At 38.4% G+C, this 21906-nt stretch overlaps 1 protein-coding gene across 1 annotated transcript in view; it reads right to left on the reverse strand.

Annotated features, from left to right (window-relative positions):
- syn3 (synapsin III) overlaps nucleotides 1–21906 on the reverse strand; it is a 94573-nt gene that overhangs the window by 66317 nt on the left and 6350 nt on the right. The window contains exons 2-3 of the mRNA XM_026922786.3: nucleotides 15509–15936; nucleotides 6988–7045 (exon numbers count right to left, since the gene is read on the reverse strand). Coding sequence (XP_026778587.1) covers nucleotides 6988–7045; nucleotides 15509–15900 — 450 coding nt within the window. The 5' untranslated portion in view covers nucleotides 15901–15936. The remainder of the gene's footprint in view (nucleotides 1–6987; nucleotides 7046–15508; nucleotides 15937–21906) is intronic.

Raw genomic sequence — 21906 nt, forward strand, 5'->3', positions numbered from 1 at the left:
CATTGTGTAATGCCTAATGCCTTTTGGGTCAACTCATAACTCATAGCTGGTACATGAAATAATCAAGCAGCACTTCTGCATGACGCACGGCTTTTGTTTTAAAGCTGTAGTGCACAGGGTTTTTAAAATTAAAAATATAAAACATGATTATTGAATGAGAGGAGAAAAAAATACTTGTTCCTGAGCTGAGTCGCCTTGACAATCCTGTAATAGAATTTCACCACTGTGCTAATGGTGTCAGATCAGAATTGGCAGGAAATTTGTACGCATATATTAAATGCCAGCTCAGAGACAGTATGTCTAAACATCATCATGTCCCAGCGTTAGGCATGAAAGAGGACAAACTACATAGTGACTGGCAGGAGCAGGCAGCCAGTCATGAAAGACAGACAGAGTAAGAGCGCATGAGAGTGTAAACAAAGCAAAGAGAGTGAATGAATGAGTCTGATAATATAATATACAAAGAAAAATAATTTTTCTATTTAATTTTTCAAAGAATTAACAAGAAAAGGACTTTTTCTTGTTAATAAAAAAGGCATTTATTTCTTCTCTAATTTAGGAGGAAGCTAGGGAATAATTAGTCGGCTGATTTGTCCTCATTGTGGAGTTTGTATTGTAACCCTGTTGAGAAGTGATTTAGCTAAAGAACCCTTGACAGCCAGCTAGTGACTAAGGGGACATGCTGGTGAGTTGTGATAACACAATTCTAAAAATAAATGTGTACAAACAGCTTATAATCATGTGCATGTTCTTTATTTTAAAGCAATCAAAAAGATTCACTGACAGTAATTTATTAGGCCGGGACGTGTTATTTATAGTTAGGAACTAATTTTAACTTTAAGATTCTTTGTGAATACTGCACTGGTGTCAAAGGAAATCTTTTTTTATGAACAATAGACAAAAGTTGGGATTGTGCCTTCTAAAACAGAAAGAAACTACTATAGTTTAGAAACTCCATTTTACAGATTTATACATTTTAAAGTGTTTATACTGTATGTATGAGCAACACCTGGTTTTTGCCAAGTCATGCAGAGTGTCAGCATGGATACAGGGCTCAGCTCAGGGCTCAGACCAACTGGCACAGAGAAGAACTAGACCTCAGGAAGGTCAAAAGCCTGTCTAACAGATGTTTCCACTGACATCTTACACTGTCAAAGAGGAAAGATGAGATCGGTCAGATCTTAGAAATTTCTCAGGTGAAAATGCAATAATCGCTTCAGTGGACCGGCTAACAGCCTTAACATTTCATGTTTTAATACTCGAATATGATATATAATGCGTCAGCAGTATGGGTGAGAGCCACATATCTCATAATTGTCAAATTGGGAGACAGTCATTCTAAGGATGGGGCATTATTTATTGTAAGCCGTGAAAACACAGTGTCTTTCCTAGCAGCCATATAAAGAGCATGTAGAGTGAATTCAGGAGTGTAAGGAGATAAAAATACAGTGTTTTGCAAAGTATTTAGCCCTATTAAAAATCATCAGATTCGTCTGAATTACAAATGACACATACAGATTAATTTAATTAAGGTACATGTAATTGTGTCTTCTTTAAGACAAAATCTTTCATCTGGAGCTTCAGGAGCCTGGAGCATTGAACACTTATGCAAGCAGCATTTTCAGGTTTTGATTTTCTTTGAAATATTTGTTGACCAATGATTAATTTCAACTTTGAAAATTCACTGTATGAGAACATGAGTTTGCAATAGAAATATCGACAGGAAGAATGTGTGTATTTATCACTTGTTATTCAGACAAATCTGATCAATTCCAGGGGGGTTGAATACTTTTGCATGCCACTGTATATTAATATTAGGTTTCTTTTTTGTAATCCCCATCTTATTTGCTGTTAACATATGTCTAAAAGCTGATTATTTTGGATATTTTTTTGGAACCAAGTGCAACCTGAACACAGTCATAAGAAAAATACCCAGAATGAAAAAGTGAACCTAGGTCTGATTCTCTCTGATTCAGACTGATTCATGTAGCCTGTGATTACACAGAGTGAAACACCCCCTAGATTCCATGTGCATATGGGCTGCTATTTTCCATCCCAATTCACTGACACAGTGAAGGTGCATGTGAAATACAATCACAGATGTAATGAAAGTGAATGATATGGATTATTTATTCTATCATTCTTCTTTTTCCCCCAAGAGGAGAAAGTAAAAGTAGATTGATTAAGCACAAATTATCCAATCAAAGTACAAATTACACAAAATGGCACAATCGTATAATTCGTGTTTTTTTTTTTTTTGACTTGAACAAAAGAGTTACATCTTTTCTATTTACCATGTTTGGTATTCAGAGGAAACACGGCATGAAGCCAGTATAGCATTATGGACATGAAACACTTCAGGTCAGGTTAGAATGCGCTAAAGAGAAACTTGGGAATTAGTTCAATCATACAGACCAAGTCAGGCATGCAGTACTGAGCCATCTACATGCCAGACTGGATTTGATTATTGTGCTTGGCTGGAAGTATTGGCAACCTGAACCCAGACACTTGAAAAAAAAAATTCCAGGACTGCAATGACAACATGAAAGTTTGACATCAGCGACATGCTACAGTTTCTCTGACTAGCAAAACATGTAGTGACAAAGTTATCAACAGTACGGAATAAACAACTTCATGATTAAAATCCTTGTTTAAATATTTAACAACTAACAAACAATTTAACTAAGTTTGATTCCATGAGCCGGAACGCATGGTTTTAGTATTTTCCCTGCTCTGATGCTCCTGTTTGAAAGAATGTTGCTTACATATACAGAACACATTCCAAAAAGTTCTTATTCATTGGTACAGGAACTCTAATGTTAAATCATGAATGTTAAATCTTTAGCTTTAATGTTATGTAGTTGCTTCTCTACCATGCATCAGACAGAGTGGATTTATCCTACTATTTATTAAGTGCAAAATTGTGGGTCCAATAAGAGAGCACCAGAGCTTAAAAAAAAAGAAAAAGAGAAAATATCTGATTCTCACTCCATCTCACAGACAGAAAATCCTCTTGGTGCTCTGGGTGGTCTCAAGCTTGAAGCACTCTCCGAGCAGCTGGATGCCTCCTTATAAGGCAGCAGAACAGAGCGGCGATAATACAAAAGCAAGCACGTAGCCACACGCTAATGGGCAGGGGAGAGTACAGAAGAAAAAAAAAGTTTTTATCATGGTTTTATTTCATGGTGGGTCTGCTGGTACGTTTGTTTAGAGGTAGGGGATAGATGGCACTCCGGTATGGCATACCATGATAAGAAAATCTGAAGTAGGGCCATTAAAGGGCCATCAAAACAAAGAAACAATGGGGCTCATTTATCAACATTGTGTGTAAATGAACAATATATTCCCATCAGATTTATAAGATTCAGTAATGCTGATTTTCTGAGTACACATGTGCATATTTTGATAAATGGCAATCAGTGCAAAGTGTGTTTACACTACAGCTGATTTGCATTTAGTGACACCAACAAAACTCCATAATAGGTAAAGCTCAGAAAGCAATAATACATCTGTGGCTTACCCCAGGTGCTCCATCAGTGCAGGAGTGGCTTGATCACTCCACATATATAGCCATTAGAGAGAGATCTTTAATAAGGCACGTGCTAGCACTACTGCGGTTTGGGATAAACTTATTGCATCCCTGACTAACCCAAAAGCTCCTGGAACCGTGACTGACTGTGTTATGCACTATGATTGAATGTTAGGTATATCTACATATGTATGTATGTATGTATGTACGTCATAATTATTAAAAGTGTGAGAGGTGTGTAAGGTTTTTCTTCTTTCTTTTTTCCCCTCCCCTCCTTTATCATTTATACCTGTAATTTACTTTATTTGAACTCCAGAACAAGGTTCTGGAAGGTTGTGTATAGTTTGGGTTATTCTTCTTTATATGCTGCCTTATAATCAGAGGATTAACAAAGGACTTCTCTCAAATGTTGCATGGATATATGTAAACCAGTTTTGTCTAAAAATAAAAAAGTTGATCAGAAACAAAAGGTAAAGCCCAACGAGAACTGAAAGTGCAAAAACCAGATAAAACAGCAAGAGTAAAGGAATTTCTCTGAGGCAAAAGAGGTAGTACTTATTTAGAAAAATATATATTTAGCAGCATAACAGCACCTGAAAAGGCCAAATTCTGGAGACAAATTAGAGAAAACATGAATTAGGTAGGAATTAATTAAGGTGGAAAGAAAATAGTTTGACATTAAAACAGAGCGAGAAAAAGATCAGGATATTTATGTCTCGTCCTATAAGACAATTCCTATAGGAATCTTTGAGGAATGGTTCCAAAATATAATAGAAATTCTAATTAGAATCCTGTACAAGTTTTTTATTGCAATCCTTTAGGATTTTTTGATAAGGGAACCCAACCGCATCACACAAGGAAACTGATGGCCAGAAGTCTCACACACCGACTTGCTCTTCAGCCTATCACACACTAATTTAACCTCCCTGACGCCATCTTAGAAAAGCAGGAGGTTATGTGTCATAAGGAAACCTAATGTATCCGAGACGAAGCCAAATGATGGCGAATGACAGCACACTGGAGAGTATAAGACTCATGTCAGCTGAGTCATTGCAGTGCGTCAGCTTATGGCTACCATATGCACAGACCAACCCATCTTCCTTTCTCATTTCTGTCTTAACTGAATGAAAAGTCTTATTTGTCTTAATTTTGGATGTGAGTTGGCTTGCTTCATTTAATTGTCAATAGTAAATCCATGAGTGCATTTGAAATAAATAAACTACTAAGCAGTAAATAATGCCAATTATACATTTAGGATCCAAGCTTTTGTTTGAACTAACATTATCATACACAGAGTTTGTCTGTCATTGTGGCTGTCATGATTAGATCATGTGTTACTGAAGATACATGCACTCATTGGCTTTTGCTTTCTGCTGCATCCCATACAGAACACTAAGCTCTGTGGTCCTTGTCCAAGTCTACACTTTGGTTACATCATCAAAGTATGAATCTACAGTGAGCTCTTGTGTCTGTTTAAAAATGCATCTGAGACACAGCATTAGTTTTAATGCTACTAGTGAGTTGTTTAGCACTGGCAAATAGATCAAAAGGAAATAATGGAGGACAATCGGTACACATAAAGGCAGACACATTGAGAGAGTGTGAAGGAGAGAACTTTACGAACAGCCAGGGGAAGACCAGCATCAACAGAGAAGTGTTTTTGAAATGGAAAAAGTCCTAAAGAAGGATAAAGGACTTCAGCTGAAGTTCTTTTTCTGCTACACTTGTAACTTGTTACAGTAACTATTTACAGTATTTTATTACTTCGTGGGTTAAAATAAAATGTCTTCCAGAACTATGCAGGACATCTTGCAGGACATCACTAGGTGTCAGTATAGAGCTCAAAGTAGAGCGCTGTCATACCAGCTTTAAAGAAAAACCTACTCTGAATCACATTAACTATTGTATATTCAATATATTTTATTATTGTAATATTTCTGTCATATTTCTGTCACTCTACTGTTGCTAGGCACAGCTACAATGGTGTTTAAGAGGAGAAACATTTTCAGAAACCTCAAAGTGATAACGATCAGGTTAGCTCCTGTCAGCTCCTGAAAATAAACGAGCGAGAGCTTCTTTTCTCACTCACCATCTTCAAGCGATGTTTAATATCATATTAATGAGAAATCCAATGTAGAAATAAATGAAGACAGCAAACGTTGACAAAGTACCAGAATGCAACGCAGCTATTCGACACAGTTACACTGAGTTATGTCAGATACTCGGCTCGGCTAGTTAGCGATCTACAAGATGACACGTCTGATAGCATTGACAGCGGTATTAGCATGAAAGGTGAAGCTTTAGAACTTTATCTGTTTGAGCAGAGTGTACAGGTGAGGAGGTGAGATAGCTGGACAGACTAAAGGACTAACGTGCTGCTGCATCGCTCTCTTTAGGTAGAGAATGAAGCAAGGACTAATTTCTACTGGCACCATTAACAACAGGTATTTGAATGGCATTGTGGGTAATGCAGGAAACCATTAACCAAAGTCAATATAAACAAATGTGTCAATAAAAGAAGTTGAAACCAAAAACGTAGAATTTTTTATTTAAGATTTTATCCCTGGCATCGAGAAACTGTTATAACTCTTTACCACAGTAAAAGGACAGACATCCGGGTTTGCTTGGGTGTTTACAATTAGGGATTTAAACAAATTGCTTTGTGGTGTTTGCTATGAGACGCACAGTATGCATGAGCTATAGCATAAGATAGAATTGTTCACTGAAGATTTAAATCGCCTGATTGTTCCTATGTTTCTCCTGAGGCTGACTGGGGTGAAATAGCTTGTAAACATGTTTTCTTCTCTCCTTACACCCAGTGGTTTCCCTCAGTCAGAGAGATGTGACCGCACCAATGACCACAAAGCAAACGTTCAGCCTTTGAACCTTTCCTTCTGCCTGCCAGTTTCGATCACCCATAAAATCCCAGCAGCTCCTTTCAGAGACAAACCATGTCTTGCCAATGGCTTGCAGATGGATTGCAAAAGCGGTGAGATGTTATCGTTCTGCTTAAATAACAAGTGTCTAGACTGGGTAGTGCTGCATACTGAGGGCACTGGCAATGCTGGTGTAGGCGTAGTAGAAAAAGAATGCAGTAGCAGAGGGATATGACTACATACAGGTAGTCTGGTGAATACAGGAAGCTATTTTTAGTCAACCACAACTTTTTGATTCCTAAGAACTGTTTCCGTGCAAATGATAAGGTGGAACGGGTGGGTTCCCAATCTTTTTTTGGATTTTTTTTTTTTTTTTTTATTGTAATTGTTATCACTTCTTTTATTTTACCTCCACATGTGTGATATCACACTGGCACACTGTTATTTTCAAGGTATGTGTATTTGGGGATAAATCCATTCTGCATGGCTAAACCAACAAGGCCAGCAGAGCTGAATCTTTAAAAAAAAGTAAAGAATGATCTTCTTATGAGAAATATTTCTGTGAAAAAATGTCAAACCTACCTGTTCCACACGGATCTCATATTCCCCGTTCAGCTTCCTTCCTCTGAAATACTTTGCCCTGGCAAGAAAAAAGAGAAGACGGTGTTTGCCAGATGACGCTTTAACGCTTTACCATAATTATATTTTGGTTTATTACACAATCAGTTTCATTTCATGTAAAACAGCTCAGACTCCGCTCTTACTCACTCTGTTCACATTCGCTGGAAGGGAAGAACAGTACTTCCTCTGTTTAACACCATATGCAGGCACATTCGCCAGAAAGTTTCTCAATAAACGACTGTGGTGTAAAACCAGAAGCTAAACCATATCAATAATTAACCAAAGGTTATTTCTCAGAACAGGGTTTTACATGCTTCTGTTCATTTAAGGGTATTTGTCTCTCAACCAACACAACATGTGCACCTTTATAAACAGTGGGATTCAGGGAAACTTAACAAGCTGTTTTTTTTTTTTTTTTTTTTTTTTTTTAAACTTAATGACTCCCAACCGTTGAACAGGTCATTTAGAAACATGTCTGACCTGGTGAATGACTAACACATGATCAACCTGCACTCTCGGCTTTATCACATCAGTTACAAATTAATGCCATTTTTGTTTACATTCTTTCTCTGGAACTTATACTATATAGCCAAACATTTGTGGGCACCCGACCATAACACTCATATGCTTGTTGAACAATCTATTCCCACAAGAAATTAAGTCCCCCTTTGCTGTTATAATAACCTCCACTCTTTTGGGAAGGCTTTCCACTAGATTTTGGAGTGTGGTTGTGGGGATTTGTGATTATTCAGCTACAAAAGCATTAGTGAGGTCAGGCACTGATGTGGGGTGAGGAAGTCTGGGGTTCAGTCGGTGTTCATCCAACAGCGGGGTTGAGGTCAGGGCTCTGTGCAGGACACTTGAGCTCTTCCACTCCAACCTTGTAAACCATGTCTTTTCATGGAGCTCGCTTTGTGCACAGGGGGATTAACATGCTGTAACATGTTGGGGTCTCAGTTCCAGTGAAGGGAAATTGTAATGCTACACCATACAAAGACATCCTATACAGTTGTGTGCTTCCAACTTTGTGGCAACAGTTTGGGGAAGAACCACATATGGGTGTGATGGTCAGGTGTCCACAGTGTATCTTTTCTTCACTTTGTCACAGTCCACAGCACTGTCCACTCCTTTAAAAGGTTCTTCCCTTAACAGTGAAATCTCTGAGGGGTTCAAGTGCTTTTTAATCACCTCTGTTTGGAACTCGACCCTAGGGTATCCCCTTCAATGCGCCCTGTATAGAGTTCATCACATACAAACGGACCACAGCAATAGTCCCCACTGAACCTAGCTCAGGAAAACTACAGTCATACGACGAAAGAAGAGAACCGCAAACCAAATAAAAGATTACAATAAGAATGTCAAATAATAAAGATGAACATTTTTTTGGTGCATGTGATTATATGATGGCTGAATCTGCGCAGCTACTGCAATTAACACTTCCCAAAACCATAAGCACCTCATCACTGATTTAAACTTTCTGTCTTTACAAAGACGTTCCACCTGGAGAATATCTGCACAAGCTTAGCTGTCACCCAAGAGTCTTATTCAATATATGCTTGTGTAATGATCATCTTGCAAAGATGAAACTTTCTGGTATGTGACTTGTGGACTAGGACAGACTTTCACTGAACCATAAACAATCTAGTGCAATGATAACAAAAGACTGACATACCACACTTGCCTACATTCACACCTACAGAGCAAAAAAGGTCTTCAGAAGAAACAAAGCAAAGCCTCTAAAGCCTCTCTGCCCAGAATGGATTACTCGCTGCATTACACTAGAGTGAGTCATGTGTTTAGTTTAAAGCTGATATCTGCAGTAGAGAGTTAAAAAAAAAAAAAAAACTACGATTTTCTCTGCTTTAGGGTGTGAAACCAAGAGTTACAATCATACGAGAGAATTCACAAGTGACAGCATTTCCATAAATATAATAAATTCACTTCTTCATCTCTTCTTGTTTTCAGTGCCTACTCTATTCTTTGTGAAAGTAAATAGATCAGACTACAGAAACCTGCTAGAAATGATCTAAACTAAACATGAAAAATGTAAAGTATGAGATATACAAATACAAGTACAGGTCTTTTGGTACTCGTTGATACCAGTCCTGATACAAAAATGAGTAACATTAGTATTAAGCAATCAGGGGCGTTATGGTACGTTTTATTTAGCTCTATTTATATTGGCTACGATGGACTGGTGTTGTATCCAAGGTGCATTCCCGCCTCATGCCCAGTGTTCCCAGGACAGGCTTCGGATCCACCGCGACCCTGACCAGAAAAAAACACTTACTGAAAGTGAGTGAGTGAGTAAGTAGGTGAGCGTTTATGTTGGTTTCTGCCGTGAACTGCTGACATAGAACTCCTTTTGAGTTTTATGCTTAATAAATGCATTATCTTTAATACAGATAATGTCAGCAAGTGTGGTCGAAAAAAACTGCACCTTGATTCACAAGCAAAGCGCAGACCCTGGCAAGCGAGGGGAAAGGAAGCACGTGTCTCAGTGCTCGCAGAACTGAAGTTCACTTCACTGCTCCAGGTTCACAAACACCTCTGCGTGCACACAATTCACGCCACGTTGTGTTCATTCTAATGACCATACTCGCTGATACTTTTCTGCATGCTCAGGTCGGCCATCTTCATGCTCTGTATTAAAAACACTGTTTAAACGCTATAATATATTTTATCAGGTTACTTGTTTTGTAGGAAGAGTCTGTAGTTTCTCTTCTTGATATTTTCACAGAGCACAGTTTGCAGTCTGCTTTGCTTTGATTGCCATTATCAATCATGAAATATGTCTGGATTGCTGTCATTTTGTGTCGTCTGTTCATCAATTCGACAATATACACCAGGCTTACATCACATAGTATCGCCTGGTATCGGATGCTAGTATTGAGGCATTTATTTATGAGTAAATGAGCGCGGTATCTGACTGATACCCGATACCAATATCAGTATCTATCCCTAGTGTCTAAAGAAACTGTGCCCACAGATAAAATGATCAATCATACAGATACTACATGTACAGCTTATTTGAAGTGGAGCTCATAGTGTCATTCTGTCATTTGGAGAAATTTCTGTCCTGCATTTAGCACCAAACTGTCTGAGTGATGAAGATCTCAACAAGGGAATTATCAGAGCTGATTAACAGACAAAGGCAGAAAAATATACAGAAAATATGTGAAAGTCATTGTGAAACAGAAAACAAGATTTAGGGCATTTAAAAGAAAGTGACAGGCTCATAGAAGGAACAAGAGAGGGAGATGGTGGAGATGGTCTGGTGAAAGCTGATGTGTGTGTGGCATCAATGTGGCCCACAAAGAGAGTGGGAGCTGAGAACGGGGTCATGTCCGTCAGGGGCCGCCTGGGTCTCCAAGCTACACGATCCCTCTCTTCTGGAATGCTCACAGAGGAAGAGAGAGAGAGAGAGATGGCGCGAGACGATAGTCATCTGCTCTAGAAGCACAAACACTCACACTCTGCCGCATTACATCCATCGGAAATATGAATTCCTTTACACATTTTCTACCTTCCACCTTTATCTGGTACATTCACTTCAGCACATTTACACATTGTATTTGTCTCATTATGAATTAAGTTGAATTATGGTCATGTAATATAAGGTAAAGTAAGGTAGTATAATATAAGGTATAAGATGGTATAAGAATGTATTGGAATGAGATTACTCTTATCACCTTTCTATCTAAATGTGTGCTGTTACCTCTTAAGGTGACTGCTGACTTGTCTTACATGTGTTATGTGTATTACTTGGTACTTGACACGCTTTCCTCCTTTTGCATTTTGGTTATATGTTCATGTTTGTTGCACTGTTCTAGACCCGCCTCCGCCCCTGTCCTGTCATTGGTTTGTTTTCTGTTTGTGGTCACCTGTACTTTGTTTATTTCAAAATAATTTGTCTATTTATACCCTGTTGTGTCAATGTATCATTGTGAAGACTTACTGGGCATTATTTTTGTTTTTACTGAGCATTATTTTTGCATGTTTTCTATCAAAATATTTTGCTCACTTTTAGTCATCATGGCCAATTCCCACCCACTAGCCAGCTCTCGCCTATCACATGACAGCTACCAAACAGAGACATGAGATACATGTTTCCTCCGAGGCACATGAAGCCAGCTACCATATCTTTTCAAACTGCTGCTCATGCTACATCACAGGGTATCTGAAAACCCAGAGGAAAGTTCTATCTGCCCTCTTCCACACAAATGAGCTCACAAATGCCAACGATTGGCTAGTGTCACTCTGATTGAAAGGGGAGAGAGTAACAACATCCCTCCCACCTAGAGAAGCACAGCCTATTTTATTCTGCTGGACTCTTGGCCATGGATGAACCATCATTTGAACTGGTTGGCAAACCATGTCTTCATGGAGCTCATTTTGTGCACAGGGCCATTGACATGCTGCAACATGTTTGGGCCTCTTAGTTCCAGTGAAGGGAAACTGTAATGGTTCACCATACAAAGACATCTTTTACAATTGTGTGATTCAGACTTTGTAGCAACAGATTGGGGAAGAACCACATATGGGTGTGATGGTCAGGTATCTGCATTCTTTTGGCCATACAGTGTATCTTTGCTTTACTTTGTCAGTATCAGTAATCCACAGCACTGTCCTTTCTTTGTTTTTGGCTGCGGTCATGACAACACCCTACTCCACCCTTAACAGTGAAAACTCTGAGGGGTTCAAGTGCTTTTTAATCAGTTTTGGCCATATAATGTATCTGATATATGAGAACAGATTAATAGCTCATACAGTACTTGGTATCAAAAAGCCATATGGTAGTCCTACTGCTTAAAGAAAATGCCCAAAACTGCCCAAAATTATCTGGCTTCAACTGAAAATGATGTGTTGCACATTTCAGGTGCTTTAGGCTCCAAATTATTTTGACATCTGGTTTGATACAGTTTAATGTTTTGTCCTTCTGAAGACAATCCTTGCCAATGCCCTCATGGGTAAATTTCAATAAATAGATGCTGTTTGGCTATTTGAAACACTGAAATAGAGAGCTCAATAAAGCCTCATTGTTATCAAAATGTCAGATTGGTCTCTGTGGCTAAATCTCTCTGAGCTGAGGTCAGAAATTCACTCATTGCTGACTTTGTATCTGTGAGCATGGCATAGACACATGTACAGAAGTCTCTATTGTCCCGCTGAAGTCGCCTTGGAGCGGGGTTTGTGTTTTTTGGATGCATGAACAGAAAAGCTGTTCTGTACTACAGAGCAAAACAGCAAAATGAAGAGATTGTTGTGTGACAGTTGCAGATTGCTTGCTAACCAATTAGGACATGTGCCACACATCAGCATTAGCAACAAGGACAAAAGATCATTAACCACGTACATATGTCCATTCTACAATATTACGGACGATTCTCATTATAATCCACAACCGTTTCACAGTCTCACACCAACGTGTATAGACAAAGATGAAAAAGTGAAGTGTAAAGACATCTCCAAGGCAAATGCTGTAAACATTCACAGATGTTTGCTCAGAGATGAAACCTGCTTTTGAAATGAAGTAGTGAACACTAGAGGTATATCACATCAAAAAAGATGAGGGCTAACAACAAATGGATGACAATTCAAACCAACCAGACAAATCCATATCAGCAGAGAAACCAGTCTGCTGGTCAGTGCTTGAGGCTTTTAACCCCTTATCTGCTCAGCTGTATACAGTATGTTTATAATGTTTATAATTCTTTATCAGTTGTGAGCTGCTTTGGATAAAAGCATGTAAATGTAGATTGACAGAAACATACACTCACCATCCACTTTATTAGAAACACCTCGTTCTTGATAAGAGTGTCTGCCAAATGCCATAAATGTAAATGGTAAATGAATGTTCCTAATAAAGTGGACGTAAATAAAGTGAGTGTACCTTAGGGATGTAACCAAATACCAATACATTTTTCTGAACGAACAGATCACGTGTTCCAAGCAGATACAAGTGGGAAGTCCATGTGGGTGTGAGCAAGCGGTCAGATATGAAGCTCGATGCATAAAGAAAGACTTGCTCAATGCATTGACAGCGTTCATTCAGTCATCCTTAGTAACTGCCTGGTCAGGGCCGTGGTGGTTTAAATTAGACTACAAGGTACAGAAACAGAACCAACTAAATAAAGAAAGTATGTGGGCTGGTACAAACTAACATAACCTAACTGTGGTAGTGGGATTAAATAAAAAACCCATGCACATCTCTAGTTGAGAACAATTCCCAACTAGGAACAAAACTCAAATGATAGCTGAGGTTGAGAAACTGTTATAGAGTGAGGAGACTTCAGAGACTTTAGAGGTTTAGGCCATGTCCACTTCAGGTTTAAAACCTAAATGCAGATAGAGATATTCAGAGCAGTAAACAGATACAAATACAGAGTACAATCTACTCTATCACTGCATTAAACACAAAAAAAGAACACAAAAGACAACAACACTTTGAAAGGAGATGAAAATGTGTGACCAATATCTTTCAGTATTACTACCTTAAACTGAAACCTAACACAAAAATGGTAGTGTCTATAAATTTGTTTTCTTTATTTTGTCCTAAGGGGACTTAAACTGTACATTCTTAATTCTAAGTGGCAGTTATAAGACAAAATGCTGTGGGAGGACATGTGCTGTTCAGTGCTTTCAAAGTTAACTGTCGATAAATCTTTATTCCGGAAGGTAATTTCTTTTACAGGACTGATTTTTTTATGTTTATATCTGGCTCCATCTGGTGCAGAGTGCTAGATTTGTTATATTCATATACAGGCCTTGTCAAGTTGGACTATTGCCCCACCCTGCTGTCAAAGAGAATCACTGCAGCTAGTGTTGCTCTCACACTGGTACTATTACAATTACTGCTTTAACACTTCTACTGTTTTATACACCACTGAATACTGAAAATGAGCAGAAATATAAGTACTGAAACGGCCACTACATCAAATTTGAGCATACAAATCTTTTTTACACCAATGTCTATATTACACTATATAAAAACAGCACAGACGAAAGTGCTTACAGATAAAAATATTTTCTTCTGCATATTATTTCTCAAAGCAGTGTCTCTAAAAAAAAAAACAAAAAAAAAACCTATGATAGATTATTCCTCCTATAGCACTGGCATTACACACAGCTTTATCTGCAGAGCAGCTCAGAGCAATTTATGAAGTGAAACAAGTCAGTTAAATGTTTATTTTAGTGCTTCACAAAAAGAGCACTGAGGAAAGAGCAGGTTTGTTTGTCTATGAGGTTCTTTTCTGGAGCTGATCTAATCTGAGAGAGAAAGAAAGTTCTTGTCATTCTGAAATATCATAAACACATGAAATGGAAAAAAAAGAAAGCAGGGAAAATAGTAGCAACACTGCTCTGGTACTAAATATCAGAACGATTAAGCTTCTCCTGAGCCTATAGAAAGGAAGAACTGATCTTAGACATTTTTGATACAGATAAAGTCTAGCTACAGTTATCAATCATAAATCATGAAAGAACTAAGTGTGTATATCAGTACTGAACATGCACAGCAAACAGAGGGCATCTTGGCAAGTAAAAATGTCTTGAATACAGTCAAATTGATCAGGTATTTCCTGTTATAAGGAAATTTCCTGTTACACTTACAAGACATATTTCTAGACATTTTTCATCATCGCAAACCTTAAATTTTCTTATTCTATTGGCAGATAATTTAGCTTCTTTCTACAAACAAATACTTAAATTTTGCAAAATGATCTGCCAATAGAACTAGACTAATTTATAATAATATATTTGGTTTACTGTAATCTTATAATAGGAAATACTAGATAAACCGGACTATATTCAAGATATTTGTAAGACACTTGTAAGACATTTTCTGCAGTGTCACTATTAAAAAATTAGGAAGATACAGAGCACAGATGAGTGCCAGGTTTGTCTATCAGCAGCATTTGCTTTTTGTGCAGTTATGCTAATTGAAAGCTCACTTTTTTAAAAAGTGAATCCCTGCATAAATCCAAACTGCTGCAAACAGCATGGCTCATTAGCAGACAGAACATTATCAGCGGGTTGTAAATCTCTACTGGGGCTAATGAAATGCTGCCTAAAATAAAATGTTTTCTTCCCAACAATTACTTTGAGAATAAAGTTAAATTCATTCACTGGCTTTATTTATTTATTTATATATATAGAAAACTCTGATATTTCTCTATAGGACAATATAGCTGTCAAACAATGAAAAACAAGAAAGTAAGATTTTGTATAAATCTTTTTACTAAATAAAAGCAGACTTTCAATTGACATCATTGTTTTACTATTTACAGCTTATCAGAAACAAATTTTCGAGATAATGAAGGAACGTGTATGCTGTAAAACGTGTGTCTTTGCCGTTCCTTCATCCCAGTGCACCGAAATGTATGAATCATTTTCCACAGATACTGTATGTATTCACTGCAAATTATGTCTCAATGCCAATCTGAGCTGGATCATATCATAACCGTGTCAAAAAAGCTCTTACCAATCTGTGTGTGCATCATCGATGACTAACAGCGCTTTGGGCTTGCGGACTACAGGCTTGGCTGGTGCTGCGGCAGTGGTTGCTGCAGCTGCTGTGGTGCTGCTGTCCCCATGAGCAGCAGCTTTGGCCTGCACTGCGCTGGCGATCTGAGCTGTCTTCACCACACTGGAGAAAGAGCTGAGAAATGTGCCTGAGGAGGCGGGTTGAGGAGGCGGACACGGAGCTGGTGCTGCAGGTTGCTGCTGACGCCTCTCCATGGCTGGAGATGCCGGGGAGCTGGTGGAGCTGCTGGAACCGCTGGAGCCTGACGGCCTCTGCAAGTCCATCATGTAGCCATTGGGCAAGTTGGCTACAAAGCTGCTGTCGGACAGACGCCGGCGCAAGTAGTTCATGGTGGTGCTGTGGATTGGCAAGAGAGGGTAGGCTGGCTAAAAAGAAATAAGAGACAAGATCATAACTGGTTATAAACTGTAACATCTGAAGTAGAATAAAAATGTAGATGAATAAAATGAATAAAATTTCACTTAAAACTTCCGAATGTAACATTTATATTGTCTTTCACCCTCTCTGGTTAAAAAAAATGGTTACAGCAAGCTATTTGTGGAAACAAATTCATCAACCTTTATCCACCGCACAAATGAATCTCAAAGCGGCCAGAGAGATTCATTCAAGTAATGAGCATACAAGCAGAACTCATGGCACCCAAACCACATTCTACACACTTGTGCAATAAAACGCCTAAACAGCAATGACACTCCATTGGTATACTAACCTACTTTAGTAAGGTAGAATGTGGATTGGGAGGCTCCAGGTATCTGGAGACTTGGTGGATGTAATTATCTGCAGCTGGTATCTTGTCCTCTCAGTATTATAGCAGAGTTATTAGAATCAAACCAAACACCAAACACACGCTATTACCCATGTTTGATTTATGATGACATTATATTGGACTGTCACACTCCCTCACCTTGTTTGGTTTATTATAGTATGAGATAGGACTCCCACCCCTCTGATTGGCTTATGAACTTTCCCGTCACCTCTTATTCAGACTTCTTTCGTGCCTAGATTTGCATATGTGTGTGAAAAGGCCCACCAAATCTGACCCCACACAGCTCTGACTATGAATTACAGTTACTAATTAATAAATGACACTAAAGTTTACCCCACAATATAGTAACTACTACATTGAAAAGTCAGTGTATTGTCTGGGGTTTCCATCATTTTTTCACCACTAAATATAAAGCTCCTAACATTGCAGCTGTGAATCTGCACTTTAAGGCATTTTAGTAAAGACAGCATGTACCAAAAAGACACTTCAGTAAAGACAGCAGTTGCATAAGCAGTCATTTAGGAGAAAGAACTGCATGGATCATTAGATTTGCATCTTTTAGACAGAATGAGGAGCAGCAGTGGAGACACGGAGGTTCTTCAGATCCTGTTTTCAGTCAGTCTTTACAAAAGCTTTGCATACAGAATAGAGAGAGGAAAAGTGGTCTGCTCTTGCTGGATAAAACCCGGTGTGAATAGAGTGTTATGGTGGCATGAATAAGGCTGGAGAAGAAAGAACTGGGGAGCTGCAGGGTACTGGAGGTGCAAGATAAAGATTTTACAGAAAGACATGAGATAAGGTGCTAATTGATGCAGTGCTGGTTTGTGTAATGCATGATGAAAGTGAGGCATTCTGTTTAGTCTGAGTAGCAAACACATTCAGCTCATGTCATTTTACTGATTAGGGCAAATGGGGAAGACTTTTGACAAAATTTATATTATTTATATATGATTCATATGTGGTATAGTTTAAAATATCCCAGGTACCAGTATATCACAATAAAGCTTTTTACTGGTGTTAAAAAATTCAAAATCAAGCATTCTTCTTAAATAATTTGGTTCCCTTTTGTACAAATAACTAGACAAAAATGTCCTTTCAATCCAATTTATTATTGAATCTACAGAAAACATGAGGCTGCCAACAAGTCTAGTCCCTCTTGTTACTAACTTATATGGTCCAAATACACCTAAAATATACCTTAAACAGAGATGAATCTAGTGAAGAAAAACTATTTCTGACATTGATGTGACCTTGACCCTGTTTGGATCAGTTCCCAAATCTAATCAGTTCTTCTGCTGGTTTCAATAATTAAATTCAATTCAATTCAGTTTTATTTGTATAGTGCTTTTAAGAATGGACATTGTCACAAAGCAGATTTACAGAAATATATAAATTCCAGATATACATTTTAAACTTATAAATTTAATGATAATTCCTGATCACTCCCTCAAACATTCAACCACTCGTTGTTCTTGAGATATCACAGTAGATTTCCTTGAGATAACCACAGTAGAGGTTTCATAGACGGACAGCCAGACAGATGGACAGACCAATGGCAAAAATCTGAGACAGCCAGAAAATGGGCCTGAATATGACTGTGTAAGTAACATCTCTGTAAGACAAACAGGAATGAAGCTATTGAAGAAAAACTATTTCAGACATTTGACCTTGCTGTGACCTTGACCCTGATCGGATCAGTTCCATCAGTTCAGTTCATCTGCTGGTTACAATGATAATTCTATATAAATCCTACAATTCAGCCACTCATTCTTGAGATATCGCAGAAGATATTGGATGGACGACCTGAAAACATATTAATAACAAATGGGATTTAACATTGTTGTTTAGCAAACCACTCCTACAGTGAGTAGACTACACCTCCGCTCACCTCTGGAAGCGAGAGTAGATGAGTGAAAAAATAGATACAACCTGCTGTGTTCGTGATCACATGCAACCAGTGTGGATAGATGATACAATCATGTTCTCTGTCTTTCCCACTGTCACATCACTTTCTATTGGGAATTATATTGATTTCTCACATACAAGAGTTCCATACTCAAATAATACTATGGACAAGACAAGCCAGGCATGAGCCAAGCACATCAAGAAGACTTGCACAATATCCAATCGGCACATCATGTTCATAAACCTCTGTTTTAAAATAAGGAACTATTCTGAAGAGAAGAAGGATATACACTTTCAACTTTCTTTAAAATGGTTCATTTTTACAGGTGAACGCAAGCTAAGGGTCTCGTCTGTAATGTGAGATGATCAGCAGAACATTTTGGACTCAGCCTCAGAACCTGCAATCAATAGCCACATTCTTGTGAACCCAGTACATCTGTCATACATTGTACATATATATATATATATATATATATATATGAATTTCAAAGCATATCTCCCCAGCATTTTCATTCTTATCTGCACATTATGCTCAGGCTATAGAAAGATGAGCCTGGTTCTGAGTAGCAGAGGAACAAAAGCATGTCTGACAGCTACAATGAGCACTCCCAAAGCACAGTATGAGATGCCAAAGCGATACCAACAATTAGGAACGAGAAAGAAGAAGGGGAATCTCAGTCTTTCGTGCTGCCATTTGTGAAAGGGGTTATTAAAACAACCATCAGCCACCAAACAGTACTGAATAATGAGTTAAAGCTAGGGTAAAGATAAACAGGCTTTACGCAGGAATACTTGGCAGCTTCCTTTGCTCTATAGTACCGAGTGCAGAGAAAGGGCCTTAACATGCTGAGTAAGAGTCATGGATAGGTGGTCTGGCTCACACTCAGCCACTGCAGGTGCATTACAGAAGGAGAGAATAGTAACACTTTACTTGAAGGGTACCTAGGTAGTGCCTTTAGAGCACATTCAGGAACATTGCTGCAATGCTGGAGAATTTACGAAAGGCTTACATCAAAACGCGTAAGATGTTATTGGAGGTTTTACGCAACTTTGTGTTTATGTGGAACAGAAAACAACAACCATCAATTATCATTATGGGTTGACTGATTGAGATACTGTGTTACTGTACAGCTTTTAATCCATTTCTTGCATTTGCTTGTTTTTTCTAGTTGTATAGAGTTGTATAAGGTATACATAGTGCTTCATAAAAGTGTTAAAAATTATTTGATTAACACTTTACTTCAATTATTAAAAATCATTCATTTAGGTGGCATATAGGCTTCATAAATAAGAAACTATATTAGAATGAGGCTCCAATTTAATTTTAATTATAATACAAACAGACTGAGCATTCAATTCCATGCTCCTATAAAAAGTAGCTTTCCATAAGTACATTTGATAAAAGGTAAGATGGCAGGTGGACACATTTTTGCCAAAAATCATTATTTTTGCCATTCCTGATGATGACCATTTGGATTTAGCATCCATAGCCAGTCACCCCAGAAGGACACTGAATAGTTGCTAAAACAAAAACCCCCAGGTTAGAGACAAGTCCAAGCTACAACAGCTAGAGGAAAATCTCGCCAAGGATCTACGGCTGGGTGCTCATCTGGGGCTGGCACACAGGATGAAAAGGTGGAGTCACCACGCATTAACCAATTTCTCTGTCAGCAGTCTACACAGACTTGGCAAGATGATTGCCTTCCAGTCCACAACTGAAGACCTGGCTTGTGCTAACCCACAAGCACTCTCTCTACAAGCCTGCCAACAATGAACACGGCCACTTTACTCCATTTCCGTTCTGCATTTCCTCCATGGCTTAAATCACTTCTGTGACACAAATGTTTGTGCTCACGCAAGCCATGGACTCTGACTGAATCAAAGCCTACACATAATCCACATACAAATACAAAAGGCACAGTTTTGAACTCATTGAATTCATTGAAATACCAATGGTTGACAAGTGCTCACAGCTTTAACAAAAAAATCAGGCAGTAGGTGGTTTCAATACAAGTGGTACCATCATTCATTTCTCTTCAGTAATGGCTTTATCCTGGTCAGGGTTATGCTGGATCTGGATGCTATCCCATTAACACTGGGTGTGATTTGGGAATATCTGGGTGGAAGGGCACTATGCACACATTCACACACTCATTCACATCAAAGGGCAATTTAACTTAGCCAATCCACCTACCAGCATGTTTTTGGAACACCGGAAGAAACCGGAGAACCCAGAAGAAACCCACATGGCCAAGGGGCAAAAATGCAAAACTCCACAGACAGTAACCTGAGCTCAGGATTAAACTGGGATCCTGGAACTGTGAAACAGCCACCATGGTACCAAGAAAACAGCCACGAATATGCTAAATGAAGTGACACATGAAGCAGTCTAATCACATGGCTTGGTCTGCATAGAAATGGCAAAAGAAGGACAGTGAATATACGTTTGGATGCACCCAAAATGAAAGAAGAAGGTATCTAGTTCTGGTGAAAACTCTGAAAATATGTGTTTTCACTTGATCAGGGAATTTATTTGACAGGAGCGGCATGGTGGAATGGCAGGCTGCATTGCTTCCTCAACGATCCATGATCCCTGGTCCAATCCTGAGATCAGGTTACTGTCTGTTTGTAATTTCTTATGTTCTCCTCATCTTCAAATGGGTTTCCTCCTGTTGTCCAAAGATACATGCAGGTAAGTGGATTGGCTATGTTAAATTTCTCCAAGGTGTGAACGTGTGTGTCTGAAATATGCCCTGTGATGCCCTGGCAACCCATCTGGGGTGAATTCTCTGGCATTACATACATACATATATACATTATATATAATTTGAGGACCTTTGTGAAAGAACTGTTAATGGAAACAGTGTTTTAACTGTAATATGACATTATATATTATATTATTAACAATGATAGTTACTGATGGTGAAATTACAAACACTGTGTAAGATATTTTGAGTTTTGCTTTTGGGATTGTTTTGGGACTAAAGCAACCAACCTTATATAAAAATACAGGCAAAGAGATTTTATTGACTACTAAACCCATCGAGGTGGTTATCAGCAGAGTATTTAATACAGAAAATCACATTTAACACTCCTGTATTTTCGTGGTTTCAGTCTGCATCTTTAGCTTCAGGACAGCAGGTTAGGATGTCGTGTTTTGTCTGAATTTGGTCTTGTGTCTCTCTCACTGCTGTCATCACCTCCCTATTCAGAACAGTCTCGAGAACAAGTGAAAGTGACTGAGGGAGCGAGTATTCACTTGACACACACACACAGTACTCGTGTTAAAACACCATGCTTAACACTTTTGGAAGTCGTGTCTTATGTCAACTAAATAAACTCATGTTCAAACTTTTCTATTTATTTAATTTAGTGTTTTAACCAGACAAATAAAAATCTCTAGGAACTTTTTTTTTTTCCATTCTGAGAGAGTGGGGTTGATTACCAGGGCTGGCATCTCTGTTTGTGACAAACAATGACAGAAAGCTTTACCAATGTTTTATTTATTTCCCTCAGTCTGAATGAAATGATTGTCATGTTCAATATTTCCCCTCTACTTTGGCTGGTTTTGTGTAAGTACATTAAAATATCCAAGATATTTAACTGGAAAATACAAGGAAAATGGGCAGAGGTGACAACACAACACAACACAACAACTATCATA

This window comes from Pangasianodon hypophthalmus, chromosome 18, assembly GCF_027358585.1.
Source record: "Pangasianodon hypophthalmus isolate fPanHyp1 chromosome 18, fPanHyp1.pri, whole genome shotgun sequence".
Taxonomy (NCBI): Eukaryota; Metazoa; Chordata; class Actinopteri; order Siluriformes; family Pangasiidae; genus Pangasianodon; species Pangasianodon hypophthalmus.